This window comes from Ursus maritimus, unplaced genomic scaffold (genome assembly GCF_017311325.1).
Source record: "Ursus maritimus isolate PB19 unplaced genomic scaffold, ASM1731132v1 scaffold_15, whole genome shotgun sequence".
NCBI classification, from domain to species: domain Eukaryota; kingdom Metazoa; phylum Chordata; class Mammalia; order Carnivora; family Ursidae; genus Ursus; species Ursus maritimus.
This window is the reverse complement of record NW_024423897.1, coordinates 13,399,779-13,420,831: the sequence shown is the minus strand read 5'-3', so window position 1 is coordinate 13,420,831 and position 21,053 is coordinate 13,399,779. Positions and strand designations below refer to the sequence as shown.

The window sequence follows — 21,053 nt, the reverse complement described above, 5'->3', positions numbered from 1 at the left end:
GTCTTTGTTTTCAGAATGCTTTCTTATCATCCGCTTATATAAATATCACCTCAAGCACCATCTCACTGCTAATGTAGTCGTCCCCACTAATAGAAATGCACACAGTGTCTACTAGGTAGGACAATCAGATTTTTTCACCTTACTAAAACATAATAATCTTTGATAATTGGGTTCTCCATGATATTGATTTGATTTTATGCTTCTCTTTTTCTCCTCTTTATTTACCTCAATATGCAAATCCATTGTTTAAAAACATTAGATGCCATTTTGCCCGCGTTGCTTGCATTGAGACAGAATGATAAATCAATTTGAGATAAGCCCTGCAGAGACCACAGATCCCTTCCAACTGATAAACAGAGTCAGGTAGTTACACTGATAAAGTAGGAAGTGCTGTGGACAAATTGCTATTACTTATTCATTCATGCAGACATTTACTCAACAAGTAGTTTTTCATTGCCTCTTCTGAGACAGGCACTGTTCAAGATGCTGGGATATAGCAGGGAAAAAAAGAACAGAGGGCCCTGCTCTGATGGACCTTATTGTTCAGTGGAGCGAGGCCAGTAAGAATAGTAAACAAATGAATAAAGCACTTAGTTATAAAGAACATAACATGCAGTAATGTGAAAGAGAGGAAACAGAAAGTCTGGGTAAAGCAGCATTACTTAACTTTCCTCCTGTGAGCACAGGAGTGTGTTCTGTTTAGGACCACGGTGCTTTTGTTCTTTCTAACTGGAACACTAACGCCTCAGATCTCTGCTTATTGATCTTCATAAATAACATCTTGGTTCAGATGTCATTCCTAAGGTAGGACTCCACCCCTCTTCTCCAGTCACTCTTCATTAGATCATTCATGCTGTTTAATTCTCCTCATGGACTTCATCACAATGTGCAAGCCTCATGTTTATCATTAAATACCTTTTTTTTTTTGCTGGTGGTTTATATGTTTCCTTTACCAAGTACAAGCCTCTGGAGTTAGGGACAATGTCTGGCTTATTCACTCTTGCACCCCCATCCTCCACCTAGAGCAACAAGAAGTGCTCCCTCGGCAGTTGATTGGGTGGCTTGAGGCATAAATGAACTAAAGGTTCAGAAACTGACTTGACTACAATGGCCATGTTTCATTAAACATAAATTAAAACACTAGCATTTTCTCATGCTTGCTTTGGGTGCACTACACGGACATTCCTAACATTAGGTAGTTGAATGAATAACGGCATTCAGCTATCAGTCTAATGAAATTCCTCGGTATGTCTGTGTCTGCTCTGCTACATTCCAGCCCATGCACTGGGTCATTGCTCTGCATTAAAATCTGTTACAACATGAAGACACGGGCTTCAGAGTCAAACAGACTTGAATTCTATTCCCTGCCTTGACATTTGAAGTTGTGCTGCTTTGAACAAGTTACTAGATTTGTCTAGGCCTCAGTTTCCTCTTCTGTAAAAATGGAATGATATTAATATCTGCCAGATGGGGTTATTTGGAGATCAGAAGATACGACACATGCACAGCATATGACACACGGCATGTACCTACTTGATTTGGATGGTTATAGTTACCTGCGTAACTACAACAATACATAAAGCCATCACAATTATTTACCGGGCACCTACTGTATGATGGCTACTTTACATAAGTTACATTGTTTAATTTGATCATATTCCTGTAAGTTAAATGATATCATTATTTTCAGTTTAAAGTAGTTAGGTAACTTTTTTAAAAACCACAAAACCTATAAAAACAAACTCTAGAACCTGGCCCTCTCCTACTATCCTATCCTATTTCTTTTCATCTTACTATTACATATTTTCTCATCCCACTAACCTCCAAGTTTTGAGTCTCAATTTTTGGTTGCCTCATTCATCTTCATGCATCCCCAGCACCTGGCACAGTGTTGATACATAATAAGGGTTTAACACTCTCATTTCCTCTTGCCAAATATCACCCAGTACTAATCATGATAGAAACAGCAGGAGAGGTCAAAGTTAGACACATGTAGTCATCGTACAATAGCAAGTAATCTATACAAAGAACTGAGTGTGTGCCGAGCACTTTACTAAGTGCTTTACAAGTATTTGTTCACTTCATCTCCCCAGTAATCCTATGAAGTGGTTACTATAACACCCTATGTCACTGATAAGGGAATTGAACCTCAGAAAGATGGAGCACAGCAAGTTTGTGACAGAGGAAGTCCTTGAAACAAGGCAGTCAGATCCCAAACCCATGCTCTCAATACTCAGCAACACTGCTTCTCGGGTGGTTTTGTGCTCTGTGGCCTCACTCTACAGTGGTGTAAAAAGTACAGATGCCTCCTGCTACGCTGATGCCAGAAGCAGCTCTGGTCTTTATCCTGATCTTTTTAGTAGTTTCCCTTAGTTGTCAGACTGTTACAGCTGCTAAAATAAAAGTCCTAATTATTTCCTCTATTATGGCTAGTGAGAACAATCCAACACGGAATTAATCTCTTCCTCCAAGGATTTATGGCCAGTTAGCAATTTTGTTGCCTTTTATTCTGTCCATAAGAGTGCAGATAATGAGCTGCTTCTGAGAAATGAAAAAGCTTGATCATTTCATAATGTGGTGACTGTGATTTGAGTCATTAAGCTATTATACTGGCATGGTTTCCAAAAGGAAGGTTTGCTTTATTTGTGACCTCCAGAATAAAAAAGGTAGCGATGGGTTAGAAATCCTCTCTTACTAACCATTTAGCAAATCAAGGCATTAAAACTTTTACCAAAAGTCCTTTAACAAAAAAATTTGATATCCTTAGATTGGATAGCTTTTTATCTCCTTTATTATTTTTTTTTCTCTCCATGGGGAATAAGGCTGAAAAATACCTCGGTGAAATAATTTTTTCTTTTAACTTATGCCACAAAACAAATAACAGATTTTCTTCAGTGTACTCTGGATCTTCCCTAATAGCCTTGTAGACAAAGGTACTTTTCTAGTCATCTGAGAGTCAGAGGTACAACTAATGGCTCAGTACTTTCTCTGTTTTCCCTTTCAGGATGAGTGTTAATGGTAGAGTTAGGGTCAAGGATCTTAGTGAAAGAATACCTATGAATCCTTGACATGAAAGTGTACAGGTTACTTGGGTAATCATTTCCCAGATCATGAAGAATTTAGCTTCTTCAATCCAGCAGAAAAGCCTATGGACACAGTAAGTCTAGGGTGGCTTTCAGTCTCTGGGAACCATAGAAGCTAGGTGGCCTCCTCACTTCCATTAAGGTATTACATCTTTGGCTAACTGACAATCTAATCCTACAGTGGTTGTCTTTTTTCCTAGTCTGCAACCAAACTCCACAATATGGCAATATAATCTTGAAAAAGAAGAGAATTTAAAAATCCCTATACCCCAAATTATAAACTACAGTGCATATTGCTTTTCTTTGAAATTGGGGTTTCAAAAACATGAAACAAAAATAACTTTCTGCATCTAAATTGTAAAGTAGAAAATCCTTGAAGGATAAATGATGAAAATAGAGGTGATGATATTAATTTAAACCTGAAGGCTACACTACATGTGCTGTATGTATAGAAATGTCTACAGGCTAGCCAAAAACTGCATAAATCCCCATTGTGGAGCTTGTTTAAGACTGAGAAAGTCATATTCATTTATTTATGAACAGCAACCATGCAGTTTCTCTAGGGGGAAAGAAATGACTATTCGAAGTTCCTTTTAGGAGCCTTGGAAATTTGGGCTCTCCATTCTTCTTCCATCTAGATTTCCAGTACTTGCTTTCCCTAAGGGTCTTCTACATCCATCTACCTGGGCGAATACTGCATTTCCTCAGACTCTGGAGAGGTGACTGAGATCACGGGCTTTGAGTTCAACTCCAAGCCCAAAACCAACTAGCAAGTTATCTACTTCCCCAAAGCTTCAGTATTCTCAATTTTAAAATGGAAATAACAGTAGCTTGCTTCACAGGGTTATTGAATCCAGGTAATTCAGGATGTGATGTATAGAAAGCACTCGATACATATTACTACTCCTACTGCTACCATACTACAACTCTCTCAATTAAACAACTGCTCATTTATATTTGCTTTGAAAAGGTCGTTGTTTAATTAAAACTCTGCCATGAGTTAACTCCTTACAAAGACTATCTAACCAAACTGCGTTTTGCCTATTTGCCAAACAAGTTATCAGCAAAAGCTGCCAAAAAAATTCACTGATCTCATGAAATCGGAATGTTACAAAAGTTACTCCAAATGTAATTGGAAAAAAACTTTATCTTTAAATCGATGCTGAGGACAATCTACACGGTTTGAAGGTTAGATTTATGGAAGTCCCTTCTGTTTTCTTTAGTTTTAACATAAGACAAACAGAAAAAAAATGTTGCTGAAATATGTATGTCCAAATATATACACATATACATATATGTACACACACATATATATATCTCTAAACTGATACATATGCATATTTATACCTATAAATGGAGATATACACCTATATACAAACATATATGCAACAGCTATAATTTTAATTATCCACTAGGAAATACTTTGCTTCAAATAAAATAAAATAGGATAATTTAATTTAAATTAATCAAAAAGTGAAGATCTGGCTTCTTTCCACGATGATAGTATTCTTGTGACCCAGAGAGTTCACTCCCAATGGCGTCAGGAATACGCAAAAGGCACCTCCAGATGTGCTATGTATAACAGTGCTGTACATAGCTACGTTCATGAGCCTACGAATAATGTGTCTTCAATGAGTTTTAATGCTTCTTCCCTTTGCAGACAAGGCCCACTTCAATGGCACCATTGTACTCATTCTTGGGGCCTGCGATACAAGACCCATGTCTTTACTAGGAGTAGAGCTGGTTTCTTCCCTGCTTTGAAACGCCTGGAGCCTCTGACCATTCATCTTTTCCCCAGCAGTCCTTTGACATCCTTGGTTTCAGTTCGGCCACTTCCAGCTATCATTTGACTGAAATCAAAGAACATGAGGACAACTAGGAACCCATCTAGCTGGCATTGAAAGAAACTCACTGACTACTGGAATATTATGAGTCAGTAATGATTAATAAAAAGAAGTTGGTCAGACTTTCTTTTCCTCTTTAAATGTTTTTCATCTAGGGGTACATGGGTGGCTTAGTCAGTTGAGTGTCTGACTTGGCTCAGGTCATGACTTCAGGGTCCTGGGATGGAGCCCCTCAACAAGCTCCATACTCATCGGGGAGTCTGCTTGAGGAGTCTCTCCCTCTCCTTTTGCCCCTCCCCATGCTCTCTTTTTCTCTCTCTCAAATAAATAAATATTAAAAAATATGTTTTTCATCTAAAAGTTCAGCAAAACATGGCAACAGAAAGAGCCCTGGATTATTTCCTAGGGCTGCTAAATACATATTGCCTCCATTTCTCAAGTCCAAAGGATGGCGTGATCCTAATTCTACTGTTTTACATTTGGATTTGACTTACTTGCTGATGTCAGTCAGACAATGATTTCCAAATAACCAAATCACTGCAGCAGCAGCAGCAATAATAGCAAGCCCTGGATTAGCAGTTAGGAGTCTGGGGTTCTACTCCGTGCTTTTCTGTTAACTGTGTGATGTTAGACACAATCCCTTTCTTCTCTGAGCCTCCCTCTTCTCATCCATTAAAAAAGGAGGTAAACTTGGAGGTGTCAGAAATTATTTCTAAATATTTTTAATCTAAATAATTTTCTCTAATGGGGAAAAATAATGAGCAAGAAATTTTTTTGAAGATTTTATTTATTTGAGAGAGAGAGAGAGAGCGCATGCGCGCGTGTGCATGAGTTGGGGGGAGGGGCAGAGGGAGAAGCAGACTCCCTCCTGAGCAGGGAGCCTCATGTGGGACTTGATCTCAGTACCCTGGGATCATGACCTGAGACGAAGGCAGATGCTTAACTGACTGAGGTGCCCCAAGAAATTTATTTAAAAATTATTTACAGCTCTTTACAGAGGATATATTCTATAAAACAGTATCATTATATGCATTTTTTCCCCCACAACAGAGGTAGGTGAAGGTGATTTTTCCTTCTTAGAAGACTGAGAAAATCTAGAGAGCAGGGTCTCATACTCTGGCCATGACGACTGATAATAAAATTTCTGTTTTTCTGTTTGACAAAATGCAATCACTATCTATGAAAATGCATTAAATCAATTAGGAAATCTGAGTAAAAATTGATATTTTATTATTTGATAGACTACATTTCAGTGAGAGATAGCTACTTGATTATTTACTTGTTTAATATCCTGTGGTAAAACTTTAGGAACAGAAGAAGGCGGCAAAATTAATAAAACCCTTCCTGTCGAAATTCATTACAAGCTAACATTATCCTTTGCCATTTTCCCAATGACAGAACATACATAGCAGGAGGTGGTTGAATTGCCTTCTGCTTNCTGCTGAATTTTTCTTTAAGAATGTGAACCCTTAATCAGAAGTGACATGTTTCTGATCTAATGTTACATATGGGAGGTGTTCGGGCATATAAAGTCAAGGCCTCCCCCTCACATCAAAAGACAAACAGCTATTTTTAGATGGGTCAGCTATTATGGAAAGACTAAGCCATTCTTTCCATAAGAACTGGCCTAATAAAACCAGCACCAATATATCTCCAGAGCCATTTATTTAACCAATGAGACTCCGAATTACAACAGCACAACTATAAGGTTATCAATTGTGCCACAAATAGCTTTGCCTGTCACTAAAATATTAAGTAAATTTTAAATGGTAGTCCTGTATTTGATAGCAACAACCACATATTTCTCACCTTATATCAAAACTATAAACCACATCCTATATTGGATAAAGAAATATATCCCAAATATGTCTCATAATGGCCAAAGAATGATGGGGAGGAGGGTTTTGTTGACATGCAAACATGTTTATGATATATCCATTGTTATAGAAAAAAATTCAAATCACAAAATAGCATTTATAATGTAAATCTATTTTTATAAAAAAACTTCCAATATGCTTTTTTATGAGAAAAGTATCTGAAAGACTATAAAGCAAGGTACAGGTAGTGGTTATCTTTGGGTAGTAGAATTAAGAGTAGTTTTATTTTCAGAACTACATTTTCTAAATTTTTAAAAATAAATGTGTATCACCTCCTGATAGGAAAAGTTTTTTGTCTTAATGATGTTTGTTGAAGTTTTTAATATGTGATAAAATGCTTATGATATAAATAATATGCAGTCCAACTTGGATTCAGATTCTAAATGTTAACAAAATGTACATTGTTATATTCAAAAAAGATGTCATCATTTGATAATTCAGGTTTTCTTGTATACCAAAATGTAATTATTTTGTTTTTCTTTTCTTAATCAGATTTTTTCAAGGAGATAAATTCAATTGCTAAATAACTGAAATATCATGTTAAATACTGTTGTATGCATAATGAGATGGGACTATATATGCTTAAAAATACATGTGCCATACATTAGCAAAATCATAGGACTATGGGATTTGGGGAGAGAGAAAAAAATTTAGAAATCACTTAAATGAGTAATTATAGGACTTATTAATTGTAAGACAAGGTCTTCTAATTTTCTGCAAACTGTAATTATTAATTTACTTTTGAAATCTAACAAACGTCTCCTATTTCAAGTAAATAAAGGTCTAAATTCTATGTAACATTCTTTATAATGTCAATATCAGATTAAACCTGATTTTTACCTGCTAGGGTTTTAGATGGATTCATTAACAAAAATCTTACATTTTCTATATCATTTTCCCTTGAAGTGTTCTGAAAATGATTTGATTGGCCCTATCTTATTTGTGAATAATATATAGTTAATCTGTTTGAAATATTTCCTTTGTAAATTGCTAGGAATTCTTCTGCCTCGTCAACTGGAAAGTCGTTTGTCACCAATTATCCAGCTGGGTTACTCCTGAGAAAATATTCTTCCTCCTCCAGCTATATCTCCTGACAGAAATCCCTAAATAGCACTGTTAAAGACAAGAGATATTTGATTTTATGATCAAACTGGTGTAACTGAGCTATCAACCAGTCAACAGTGAAGGTGATAATCTATATTCAAAGATTTCATTATTCTTTAGCCATAAACTATAAATTTAAGTTTCAAAAAGTTATTATTCATAACTTTGGTTAATTATTCCTGTATCCCATGGATTTTTTAAAAGATTTTATTTGTTTATTTGCCAGAGAGAGAGTGAGAGAGAGGAGGGAGCGAGTGAGAGTATAAGCAGGGGCAGCGGCAGCTTGAGGGAGAAGCAGGCTCCCTCCCAATGTGGAGCTCGATCCCAGGACCCTGGGATCTGAACCAAAGGCAGACACTTAACTGACTGAGCCACCCAGGCATCCCTGTATCCCATAGATCTTATGAATAAGTTGAGAAACTAGATACACGATGAAACATGATGAGGAAAAGGAAAGTCTTTTTAAGAAAATGCACAATACTGGATTAAATAATTACTTCATGCATACTACAAGCAAGGCTGTGGGCTGGGCTACAGGGCAGCTTTTACAGGCGGTCATGCCACTTGGGTCTGAAGCCAGGCATTCATTTTCCTTGCTCCAGATTGTGTGCTGCCAAATGCAGAGGCTAGAGTTAACTGACTCCAGTATACATTTTTTTTTAGTGGTTCCCTTTTTCACTCAAGATATGCCTGGGCTAGACGTTTCCCATTCTCTTCAATCCACTTGCTCACTCTTCTGTTTCTACACAATGGACCTAGTGTCTTACTTGGCTGAATTGTGAAAAGATAACTGAAGTAAAATTCTGCAATATAAAATGGCTACCTTGATATGTGAAGCTTTCCCTTTGCCAGACTTCAAATATCCTCACATTCATTCATTCATTAAATAGTAATACTGAACACTTATTATCTACCAATTACTATGCTACTCCAAATATATAATTTCATTTTCTAGTCTGATGTTAGATTACATATTCTTTTAGATTCATTAATTATTGATCCAGAGGATGACTGGGTTGTAAAAACATTGGTATCATCTAATTTACCCCTCTGTTTTATAAACAAGGAAATTAAAAACCTGGATAAGACACTCAAGGTTATAAAAGTCCAAACTAAAACCTGAGTTTCATTATCATTATGCTTTGTTAAGGAAGTTGGTTGCATTACCTACTTGTGTCCATTTATGTATCTGAACAACATTAAAACTTTGTTCTCTAAACCTCTAATATAATTATCAACCAGAAGAACACTGGGATAACAGAGAGTGAGCTGCTAATCTGTGCTTTCCGTGATGGGGAAACATAAATCCAATCAGAATGAAAACCGGTAAAACGTAGCCTATAACAGTAACACCTAAAATATTTTCCATATATCTAAATGTCAATCTCCAACCTCCATTTTCTGAGCTCCTCAAAGCCACTGTACCTTATGCAAGCTTGCTGAGTGGCCGTTATGCCATCCTCAAACCTCCTGCTATCCACACAATATATCAGCATGAGTGTACTCAGAGCTCCTGCTGTGTACAATCAGACATGAAGGGCCACTCATGCAGGAGGACAACTGATTTCATAAGGAGGTTATCAAGGTTTTAACTGAAGGGCTTTGACCACTCGTTTCTGGGTTATGGCTTAGCCTGGTTGTCTATGGTCATGGATCCCACCCTCTAAGCCACACATCCTTTGAGATGAGGTGATATCATTTTCAGACACAGCTCCTGAAAGGAGATGTCATGTATAGAAGATTCTCTACCTCCAAGAGATCAGAAATATCATTTCTTGGCTACAGACTTTTAAATCCTGAATGATATTTCCAGGGATATTAAAATCAGATATTCCTAGGTCTCTGAAACATAACAGTTTTCCTTTTCTAAATTTTATCATAAAAATTTTCAAATTTACAGACAAATTGAAAGAACAGTACATGAATACCTATATACCAATGACAAAATTAAACAAACATTGGGGTGCCTGGGTGGCTCAGTAGGTTAAGGGTCTGACTCTTGATTTCATCTCAGGTCATGATCTCAAAGTTGTGAGATCGAGCCCTGCGTCGGGCTCTGCACTGGGTGTAGAGCCTGCTTAAGATTCTCTCTCTCCCTCTCGCTCTGCCCATCCCCCCCTTCTGTCTTTCTAAAACAAAAAGAAAAATTAAATAGGCATTAATATTTTGCATACGACTTTCTCCCTCTCCTTTAATACCTGAACATTTCACTAAAGTAAACCCTACAAAAGAAGCTTACTTAGATCCTCTGAATGTTCTCTTCTCTGTTCCCCTTGTCCCTGCCAATGTGTGTGGATCTCAATGGGAGAGGAGTTGAAGGGTAAGTAGGGAAAAAAATTCTGTGGAATCAATCCTAGCAATGGTAATTTTAATTGAATTCCTTTTACTTACACATTACAAATGAACCTTCTGTAGTTGATAAGAGAGTATGTGGTCTGTATTCAATTTCTAGCCATGAAACAAATCATTCTACAGTTTATCAGTAAAAAACTAGAATAAGATACTTCTAAATTTCCTGTAAAACCTTGTTATCAAAGTCAGAATTAACAATACAACTGACAGTATGATTACAATTCATGTGCCTTCTCTGTCTAGTAGTGTTAATTTCCTACATGTCAGATGTGTTCAAACCCTTTGTTGAAAGAGGGGATGGGAGAGTGATGATTTCCTATTGTTGTATGAGTTACAGCAGTGTCATATAGTGGGTCTTAATGATAAGAAGAAGCAGTCATTGATGTTTTCGTCTGATTATATAATGATAAAACAAGCCATATTTATCATCTATATTGGTCCTCTCTTTTCCTTCTCAATTCCAAAGACATCCTGATCATTGATTTTCCCATCCATTCAACTTTGCATCTATAAATTCAAAATCGACAAACTTTGTTGAACGTATTTATGGTGTAGATGCTTTGTCATTGCTGGGTATACCAAGGAGAATACAACTTGTTCTCTGCTTCCAAGGTGGGTGTTCCACAGAAATGGGAAGAGCTCAGGGTAATTTCTGCATGACTGCTGTGCAGATTAAGTGATTTGCTGAGCAAATGCCTCCAGCACTGGGTCTGGTGTTTAGCCAAAACTTGACACTTGCCAGTCCTCCCCCTCATTCACCACCAAGTAGGTGTTATTTCTATGCTTCCTTCTGCTTTCTTCAGGATTCTGACCACTCTCTGTGCTTAACTCTTCAAAAGTGTGAACTACAGCCTCCTTTGAACCCCGATCTCCCCCACAGCCTGCATGGTCACACTCTCAGCAAGGTCTTTGTGATTCTAAATGTTTCATTCCAGGTGGTAAATTTAGCACAATGTATCCATTAACACAATTCTTTCCATTAGTGCTTCAAAGTCCATACCTTTGGTGGAATCTTTGCCAACATTGTCAATTTCTCTCTCTGCTGTTTCTCTATTTTCTAAGACATCTAAGACATCTAAGGATGTGAGCCCTGCCCATATCCAAGTCATCTCCTCACCTCCGGTAGCTGACAGTACACACATGCTTTTTCTGTGCCTCACCCTCACCCACTCTCCCTTGGCAGCCAAATGCCACTCTCTCTGAAAATATGATTAACAAAGAAGCTGGTTCATAAGCACTAAGACAATGTGCCAGTCAGACACACTGACTATATCAGATAATGAAAACAAGACATGGCAGATAAGAAAAAATGTGGTAGTGAGAAGCATCCTAGTGTAGTGGTTAAGAGCTGTGGGCTCTAAACTTGGATCTGAGTTCAAATCTCATCTTTGTTGCTAACATCCTTTGTGATTTTAGATGTCAGTCTCAGTTTCCTCATTTGAAAATAAAGATCATAACAGTTTCTAACATATGAAGTTGTTATAAGGATTAACTATAACAATGCATGGAAAGCATTGAGTTAAAAACTCAATATCTGACCCCATAATAAACGAATAATACTATTGTTACTACCATCATTATTATGATAAAGTAACCACACGTGTGTAAAACAGAATTGATCAGAGACATTTGAATGTTTCAGAATTTAGAGTTTCTTCCTGATAACACAGAGGAATCCTTTATATTGTAATAACGTAATTTTTCAGAGTAAGATAGATATCTTTTTTCCTCCATTTTCTTTCAGGAAACCATCTATTGCTTCTAATACAAAATAAACTTTAAAAGAAGAAGCAGTCTTATTTTACAATTCATCCTCACCTTAACAGCAGAGTATCACAATTACTTTCCGACATAAAAGTACATTGAATAGTGTAAATTTATTAGTAATAAACGTGGGATAACAACTTTATTTATTTGCAAGTCTGATTGCTCCTTGGAGGATAAGAAGGCACAAAAAGCCTTCCTGTCATCAGAGGACCAGACCCAATTCATGCAGCTTAGGAGCAATTTATGAAACCAAGCATCTGCCATGCTCAAACAAGTATCCAGCATTCAACATTTTTTCCATTTTAAGGAAGCCCTATATCTCAGCTATTTTGATTGTTTATCCTTACTTCTTAAAGAAAGCAGCTTTAGGATCAGCAGCTGATATTAGAAGACAATTCAGAAAAACTTATTCTTAGCTAGGGCTAAGTCCCTTGGTAAACATGCTCCCCTAAGCTCTCAGATATCTACTGTATAGAGGATTTACCTGCCTTTGACAGAATTGAAGAAGGAATAAGGAAAACAGCAAATATTCCCCTCCAATAAAAATCAATAACTATTTCGTTCAGGAAAAGTTCAAGTTTGAAATGGACACTACAAACCTGAGGCCGTAAAGAACCGTCCCATCTGGATGCAGGCGGATCATGCGGTTCTTGACGGTCACTCCATGTACAAATGACTTCTTATCATTCAGGAAGTAGGTATCAGGCACCCAGAGCTGGTCTGCCACTCTGTTGTCCAGAGTCAAGTTTAAAGGTATTACATTATAGGACAGTCTCTTATCTCTCCAGGCTTGCTGGAAGTACATTGTCAAGGTATAATCCTGTGAATGTGAAAAGAAAATGGTTATTTTGTACCCAAACAGACTTGGGAGATAGGCAAACACTTTAGTATTCATAAGAAAAGAAAATATATACGACCACACACTAGAAACACATACTATTCACATATAGGCAAATATTAATTTATTAAACCCTTTCTTGCTGAATACCCACTATGTGTCTGTCAGGCACCATGGCAGGCACTGTAAATATGGAAACGAGGAGAGCATATTCTGGTGAAATTTATTATGTGTTACCCAGGAAGAAAGATGGTAAGGAATAATTAGTGAATTAACTCGTCCCTCCCAAAGTGGGGTACATAAAAGTGTTTTAGATGGGATACAAATACAATTGCAAAAAAGTGGTTAATTTGTTACAGTAGTAATTGTAAGAGTTTGTCAATGAGAATCCTAAACAATCTAATCAAGGTGGATTTCCCAAGAGAGATGACATTTACACTGAGACTTAACGTGGCTTCTTGGCTAAACAATATTAGCTCAGTCAGTATTTCACGAGAATTTTAATCTCAGGATTCTGAATCATTAGGAGGCTCTTAGCTTTTGAGAAGCAATGGGTTGTTATAAAGTGAGCACTGACCTTGGAGTCCCAGATCCAGCATTTCTCAATTGTTTATGGCATGTATTTTATAAAACTTATTTTGCTTAAGTTCCATTAACTATAAATGGGACTTTCAATACGTACCTGATCTAAGCAGAAGATTGTTATGACAAATGTATAACTCAAATGCAATTTGTAAACTACAAAAAGCTATATACTATATATATATATATTTACATATATACTGTGAAATATATATATATATATATATATATATATTTACATATATACTGTGACATGTTTTATCCATTAGAGGCCTATGGGTACAATGCAATTGCTCTCTCACCCGCATTTGAATAACTTAATGAAAGACCAAATATTCATTTCAAAAGATAATTACCATTTTATTTTAAAATCAATTTGCAATGCTCTACTTAAGGGCTTTTGAAAAAACTGGAATCATATATTAATCACCTCTGCAACCTGAGAGCCAGCATAGTCCTAGGGCACAAATAGTGAATGAATGAATGAATGAATGAATGAATATCCAATAAGGTACACCTACTGGATTTCTGCACATATCGGCATACTTTTGTAGATAAGATACACAACTCAATCTCTGTGAAGTCCTTAAGTGTTTCCAACCCTTATTGAGATTTATACATCCTAATTTGGTTATATAATTTTAAAATGTAACTTATAATATATTACCTGCTAAAAACATTGAACAGTTTTAATAGGAAAAATATAATCCTTCTGCAAAAAAAATTAAATATTTTCACTTGTTTCATAAATATACAAATTTTGATCTCATTCAGAAGTCAGGGTAGAGCTGACTTCTGAATGAGAAGTATAGAATCAAAGTTCTATTCTAAGATTCATTAGATTCATTAATATCCTCAAGTTATATCAAATAATTGTAGGTGAAATTTCCTTTAGTGGATCAGTTTAGTCAGTGTTCTGAAGTGCTCTGCAATACTCAGTTTTCATAAAAAAAAAAACAGGATGAGGATCTCTAGAATAGCATCTTGATTTATAGTAAAAACAACCTTGTAGACTTATGAATTACGGAACTAGAAAACAGGAAAAGGACCAGATACATTTTTTGCACGCGTCTATGTTATAGCCTAAAAAGTAAGACATAAACAAAATAGGCAATTTATATGGTACTTAAGAGAACACATTTTGTAATTTCTAATTCTTGGAGATAAAACTGAAAATTTGATTATTATCTCTATTAGAAGATAAAGCTACTTATGCTTCTTTGATCATAAACCCTGTTAAGATTTAGGGGAGATAATACTGCTTGGAAGGTGCTGGAGTTTATCAGCCAGCTGAGACGTGTTTGGACACAGAAACTGTATTCTCTTCAGGGCTAAATAAATGGTACCACTGTGATAACCAGTGCCATATGCTACTTCCTGTTATTTGTCAGCAAGGCAAAGCCTGCTAAGAAATGCACCCAGACAGACCCTAGTCAGGCTGCTGTCACATTAATTTTCATTTCATTTATTTTTAAACAATACATCAAATGACACAGTCAAGAGTAGAAGAAACTCCTGAACCTAAATAAACGTTATTGGACTTAAGAAGAGTGGTTCTGTGTTCCATCCTCTCTCCCAAGCCTCTATCCACCCAAGATAAATCCCTTGAACATTCACATAAAAAAGTATATCCTTTACTTTAACAACCCCACCTTTTGGAAGTTGTCTCACAATTGGTTTATTCAAACTGAAAACAACAACAACAACAACAACAACAACAACACCAAATAAACCACTTCTGGCTGCTTCTCAATCCATGGCATCACCGTGCAAGAACTTAGATAATCATAACTAAACCAATTGACTTTGAATGGTGAATAAGATGCAGTAAGCCCACTACAGGCTGTCTCTCTCACTAATTACAACTAAATATCCTGGAAATAATTTAAAAAAAAAAAAAAAAGGAAAAAAAACCTACCTAAGGACTATGCAAAGTAGGAACAGTATGTAGACTGCAGAAGGAATCAAAATGTGAAGACAGACCATTCCATGGGTGAGTTTATTGTTTGTTTTATGTTTTCTCCCTCTTTTAATCTCATTAAACAGAAACACACACAAAGCCCAAAGCAAATAAATGGAGAACTCTACCATGTTCCTGGTCTTGAAAAGTACTGTTAAGATGTCGATTTCCCCAAACTGATCTATAGATAAAATTCAATCCCAATCAATACACAAGCGGGACTTTTTATAGATATGCACAAGCTGATTCTAAAATTTATATAGAAAGCAAAAAAAAAAAAAAATGAGAGAATAGACCAAACAACTTTGAAAGGAAAGAGCAAAGTTGGAGGACTCACTATCTCATTTCAAGACTTACTATTAAGCTACACCTAAGACAGGGTGGTACTGCGGTACTGATAGAAACACAGATCAATAGAAGAATCTAAAAACAAACCCACACAAATATGCTCAATGATTTCTCACAAGGATACAAAGGCAATAGATTGGAGAAAGCACAATCTTTTAAACAAATAGTCTGGATCAACAGGAACATCCATATGTAAATAAATAAATAAGAACCTCACCCATACTTTATACCTTACACAAAAAATTAACTCAATTACACAGACTTAAATGTAAAGCTATAAAACTATGAGAAGAAAACATAAGAGAAATTGTGACTTTGAGTTAGGCAAAGACTTTGAAAAAAGCCCACAAGCACAAGCAATAAAACAAAATACTGATAAATTGGACCTCAACAAAATTTAAAACTTCTGCTCCATGAAAACACTATGAGGAGAGTAAAAAGACAAACCACAGACTGGGAGAAAATATTTGCAAATCATGTATCTGACAATGGACAGGTATCCAGAGTATATAAATGTATAAAGAATTCTCAAAATTCAACAAACAACCCCATAAAAAATAGGCAAATTATATGAAAATTAAACCAATGAAGAAACACAAATGATAAATAAGCACAGGAAGTGATGCAAAACATCATTAGTCATCATGGAAAATCAAATTAAAAACTAAAATGAGATGCTACTACACACCCATTAGAAAAGCTAAAATAAGGGGTGCCTGCGTGGCTCAGTCAGTTAAGCATTCAACTCTTGATTTCAGCTCAGGTCATGATCTCAGGGCTGTGAATTGAGCCTGGCATCAGTCTCTTCCCTGGGCATAGAGCCCGCTTAAGATTCTTTTTCCCCTCTCCCTTTACCCCCTCCCTCCCCCAAAAAAAACAAAAAACAAAAAACAACAAAAAACAAACAAACAAAACCATCTAAAAACAAATGACAATTCCAAGTGCTGGTGAGGCTGCAGAGCAACTGAAAATCTTATCTACTGCAGGTAGGAATATAAATTATCAGCCATTTAGAAAAGAGTTGGACGGTTTCTTATAAAGTTAACATACATCTGACAAATGACCCAGTAATCTTACTCCAGTGTGCAAATATTTACAGCAGCTCTCTATTAATTGCCAAAACAAGAAGCCATCTGGATGAATGATCTTCAGCAGATGAAGAGATAACAAATGGGTGCATCCATGAAATAGAATACTACTCAGCAACAAGATAGAACAAAACCGTGACATATGCAACATCATCAATGTTTTTCAAATACAGAATATTAAGTAAAAGAAGCCAGATTCAAAAGGATACATATTATATGACTCCATTTATACCACATTCTGCAAAAGGTAAAACTATAGGATTAGTAGTTCCCTGGGATTCAAGATAGGGAAAAGGCTGACTACAAAAGACCAGCATAAGGGAATGATTTGGGGTAATAGAATTGTCCTGAATCCTAATTGCAGTGGCAGTTACATGATTAGGCGTTTGTCAAAACTCATGGAACTGTACACCAGAATGAATGCATTTTTAAAATAAAATTTAAAACTGCTTTAAAAAATACAGTCTGTAGGGTCAGACACACCCAGGTTCATATCCTAGAACTTTTCATGTTCCTCTGTTGTGACCTTGGGTGAATCCTCTCATATTTCTGCACTTGTTTTCAACTCAGAAGAACAACTTAAGTTAATTAACTTAGAAATTGGGTTAAACAAAACTGCTTTGACATCTGTGGGGGAAAAAGCAGACTGATGCTACAAAATAAGTCTCTTCTGCGTATACTGGGGGACAAACAGCCCCATCAGGATGGGCTGAAAAGACTCCCACTAAACGGTGATAAACGCACAATGCCTCATCGGTACGACGAGCCAGCTGAACTAGGCAGCCCTTAAGGCTGCTTCTAGGAATAAAATAATTCCATTCTGAGAAACGTTCTATTGACTGTGTTCAAATGCATGCTGTCACTTTAAAATCTTCTAAATGTCTAAAATATTTCTTATATTTGTTTTTTGCTATCTTTGTAATTTGTTTTCTAATACCAAGATTCAAACTTTTCCTGTTCTTTGGCTTAGTCTTCTAGAAAATGTATACCTGAAATAATTTCTGTGTGTATTTCTTAACTGTTTTAAGTTTATTACTTTGCAAATTGCCTATTCATGTTCTTTGAACATTTTTCTGCTTGAGTGTTTACCGCCTGCTATTGGGTATTTCAAGATAGATAGATATAGATATAGGTAAATGATACAGGCGTAGATACAGATAAAACGTTCTTACTTTGCTATTTTCTTTTAAATTTCTTTTTATATTTATCTTAACCTTATATTTTGAACACATTAGTACAGAGTTGCACACAGCTTCCTCTAAAATTAACATTTTGCAAAACCACAGAACAATATCAAACCAGGATAGTAACATTAATGCAATACTATTAACTACACTATAGACATTATTAGAACACCACCCATTTGTTCACTAAGGTCCTTTTACTGTTGCAGGATCCAATCCAAGATACCACCTTGCACTTAGTTTTTGATTAAGGTTGTATCTGCCAGGCTTCTTCGCTGGGAAGTTAATATTTTCCTTTGTAATAAATAAACATCTTGGGGTTGACACTTTAGAACTGTGAAAGCAGTAAGATTATTAAGCTGACTTCTATAATCACTATAATCATTTGCATGCTTTCCAAATTTCTATTTCTCTTCATTCATCTCAACCTGAATTGATGCATTCAATCCATTGACAATGCTTAACTATTAATAAGACAAACCAAAAGAAGTAAATACAAACATAAGCCATTTCGTGTGTTTTATTATTAAATAATGAGAACTATCTTTTTGAGGAGCATTCTGTCTACCTTCTCTTTTCACAAATAAGTGGATCCTGCTCTCAGCTATAGACTTTCCCTCTGGATGTATGGCGCAGCATCTTATCCTATCTCAAGCCTGCAGATTGCACTTTGTGGTCTATATTCATACATGAGCCTGATTTGCTGCTCAACCACAAAGCTTCAGCCTTCTCTCTATCTCATTTATCTCCACGGTCTTTCATATGCTTTTTTGTTCTCTGCAGACCTCACCCTTTCTAATCAATGGAGCTTTCCCTTTCTTCTTTCAGAGCATGGCTATGTATGTGAGAAAAATTATAAATGTAATTACATCATTGTCCATCCCTTTATGTCATTTCTCTTAGATTTTTGTTTGGGGAAACAGATAGTGGGGCAGGGGCCTGATTTCACATGTGTTTACTCTGCCATCTGAATGAAAGACAATGCACAGACATTTATCTCCCCCAAATACTTACTGCTATATTAGCAAAAAAAAAAAAAAAATTAATAAAGACCATCAGCATGGAACTGAGTAAATACAATATAGTACAAATACATAATGGAATACATGCTGGAATTAAAAATAACATTGTAAAGATATTTACTGACATGAATATATGTTCTCGACATATTGTTATATATTATTGTTTTTTAAGGAATACTACAAAACAATATGCACAATATGATTCTGTTTAGAGTTATATAAATACATATTGGGAAAAAATGTCTAAAATAAAATATAAACAGTGGTATCTCTGTATGGTGAGATGACAGGAGATTTTTAATTCTTTTTGTAACCTATGATATATATATCATTATATATACATTATGTATATACCAATATAGATACATTATATTATATATACACCTATATATAATACCTACAACAAAAACTATATAAATAAATAATTCCTTGTTGAATTAAATTATAAAAATAGAATCTAATATTAAAAATGTCTTTACTTTCTGCATATTTTAGAGCTCAGCATAAAGGAAAAGGAAATATAGTCATAAATGAAAAATTCTCAGCCTTTTGGCTTGTTAACAAAACACACATCTCCTTTGTATTGATCAAGGGATTTTATCTAAAATCACACAAGAAGTAAGACCTTTAAGTGGTAACCATTTTTCCATCCCAGGGAAATTCATAGTTAAGCCATTATTAAGAAGTGAAAATCCATCCCTAATTTTCCTCCTAAATATCAAAAGAGGAGATCCCAGACTCTTCCTCTGACACTAACTTCAATCTTCCTCATAGTAACCATTAGGAAACTTCATTTTATTACTAATGTAAAGGCTTCATATCTGTTCCTTGTTTAATACTCAGAGGAAATGAACACACACACACACACACACACACACACACACACACACACCACACCACCCTCTATACTGCAATGGAAGTTTGAGTCAATGGATTCTTCCAAAAAGCTTTCAGAGAGACTCCATTGTTTGTAAATTCCACTCTTCTTTAAAGTCTGCTCTACTCGCTTCATCTCTCTGAATCTCTGTTTCCTCATCCAAAGTGAGAAATTAAGAGCTTCAGGATTTTCAGAGTTTGAGTTTCAGATGTTCTAGGATTCTGTGTCACTCCATTTTTCTTCAACTAATCCTTCTCCTAAATTTTTTGTTTCAACTAAACTTTTCCACTTCCCCTACCCACCTTTACCTTCCACTTTGTTATTCTTTTCCTCATACAATTCTTTGTCTGCCTTCCGCAACCCGACCCATTCTCTAAGCATTTATGAGGACTCTCCCACTTCTTCCTCTGTCACCATCCATGTTCATCCTTGGAATCCTTTAATGCAGTGGTTTGTAGCATCCTAAGCATCGTTGTATTGAACTGTTACCTAATGTGATGTTAATTAGAGGAGAGGGATAACCTCCCCAGGTAACTGTCCTGTGTTCCTCAGGGCCTGAGCATCTTGTCTTTAACATAATTGATGCCTTATAAATATTTATCCATGGACACATTAAAATAAGGCTTGTTCTCACTTCTTCACTTGTCCTAACGGGTTTCAAATTTTGATTCTTTAACCCCCCCTTACTAATCATTACTCCTAAACCCACTAAGGAATTCGTTCTTCTCACCCACTAGCATTTGAGAGTGAGTTTTCATTCTATTCCTTTCCCACATGTCTCCAATACCCTTAGAGCTACTGGGTTTTTTTGTTTTTTTTTTTTTTTCAGTTTTTTATAGCTCCTCTAATTCTACTAGCAAAGTCCCCAGGGCTGAGAATGAGGATTTCTGAAGGGCACAATTATCTACCCAAAGCAGAAAGAACTCAGAGAGAAGTACAAAAATTCCCACAAAGCCTTTTCCGCATTCCTAGCTCTTTAAAATGCTCTCCGTCTTCCACATCTGAGCCCACAAATTGGTGATCCAATTATAGGTCATGGCAATATTTCCACATTCGCAACCTCCTAAACTAGAATGTAATGGAGTAAAACTCAGCCCCCACTTAATAGAAGCCATCACACCAGATGT

General features: G+C 36.0%; 1 protein-coding gene across 3 annotated transcripts in view; it reads right to left on the bottom strand.

The window, feature by feature from the left end:
* Positions 1–21,053, bottom strand: part of GABRB2 (gamma-aminobutyric acid type A receptor subunit beta2) — a 227,343-nt gene that overhangs the window by 138,704 nt on the left and 67,586 nt on the right. For all 3 annotated transcript variants that reach the window (XM_008692411.2, XM_008692414.1, XM_008692413.1), the window contains exon 4: positions 12,627–12,847. In XM_008692411.2, coding sequence (XP_008690633.2) covers positions 12,627–12,847 — 221 coding nt within the window. The remainder of the gene's footprint in view (positions 1–12,626; positions 12,848–21,053) is intronic.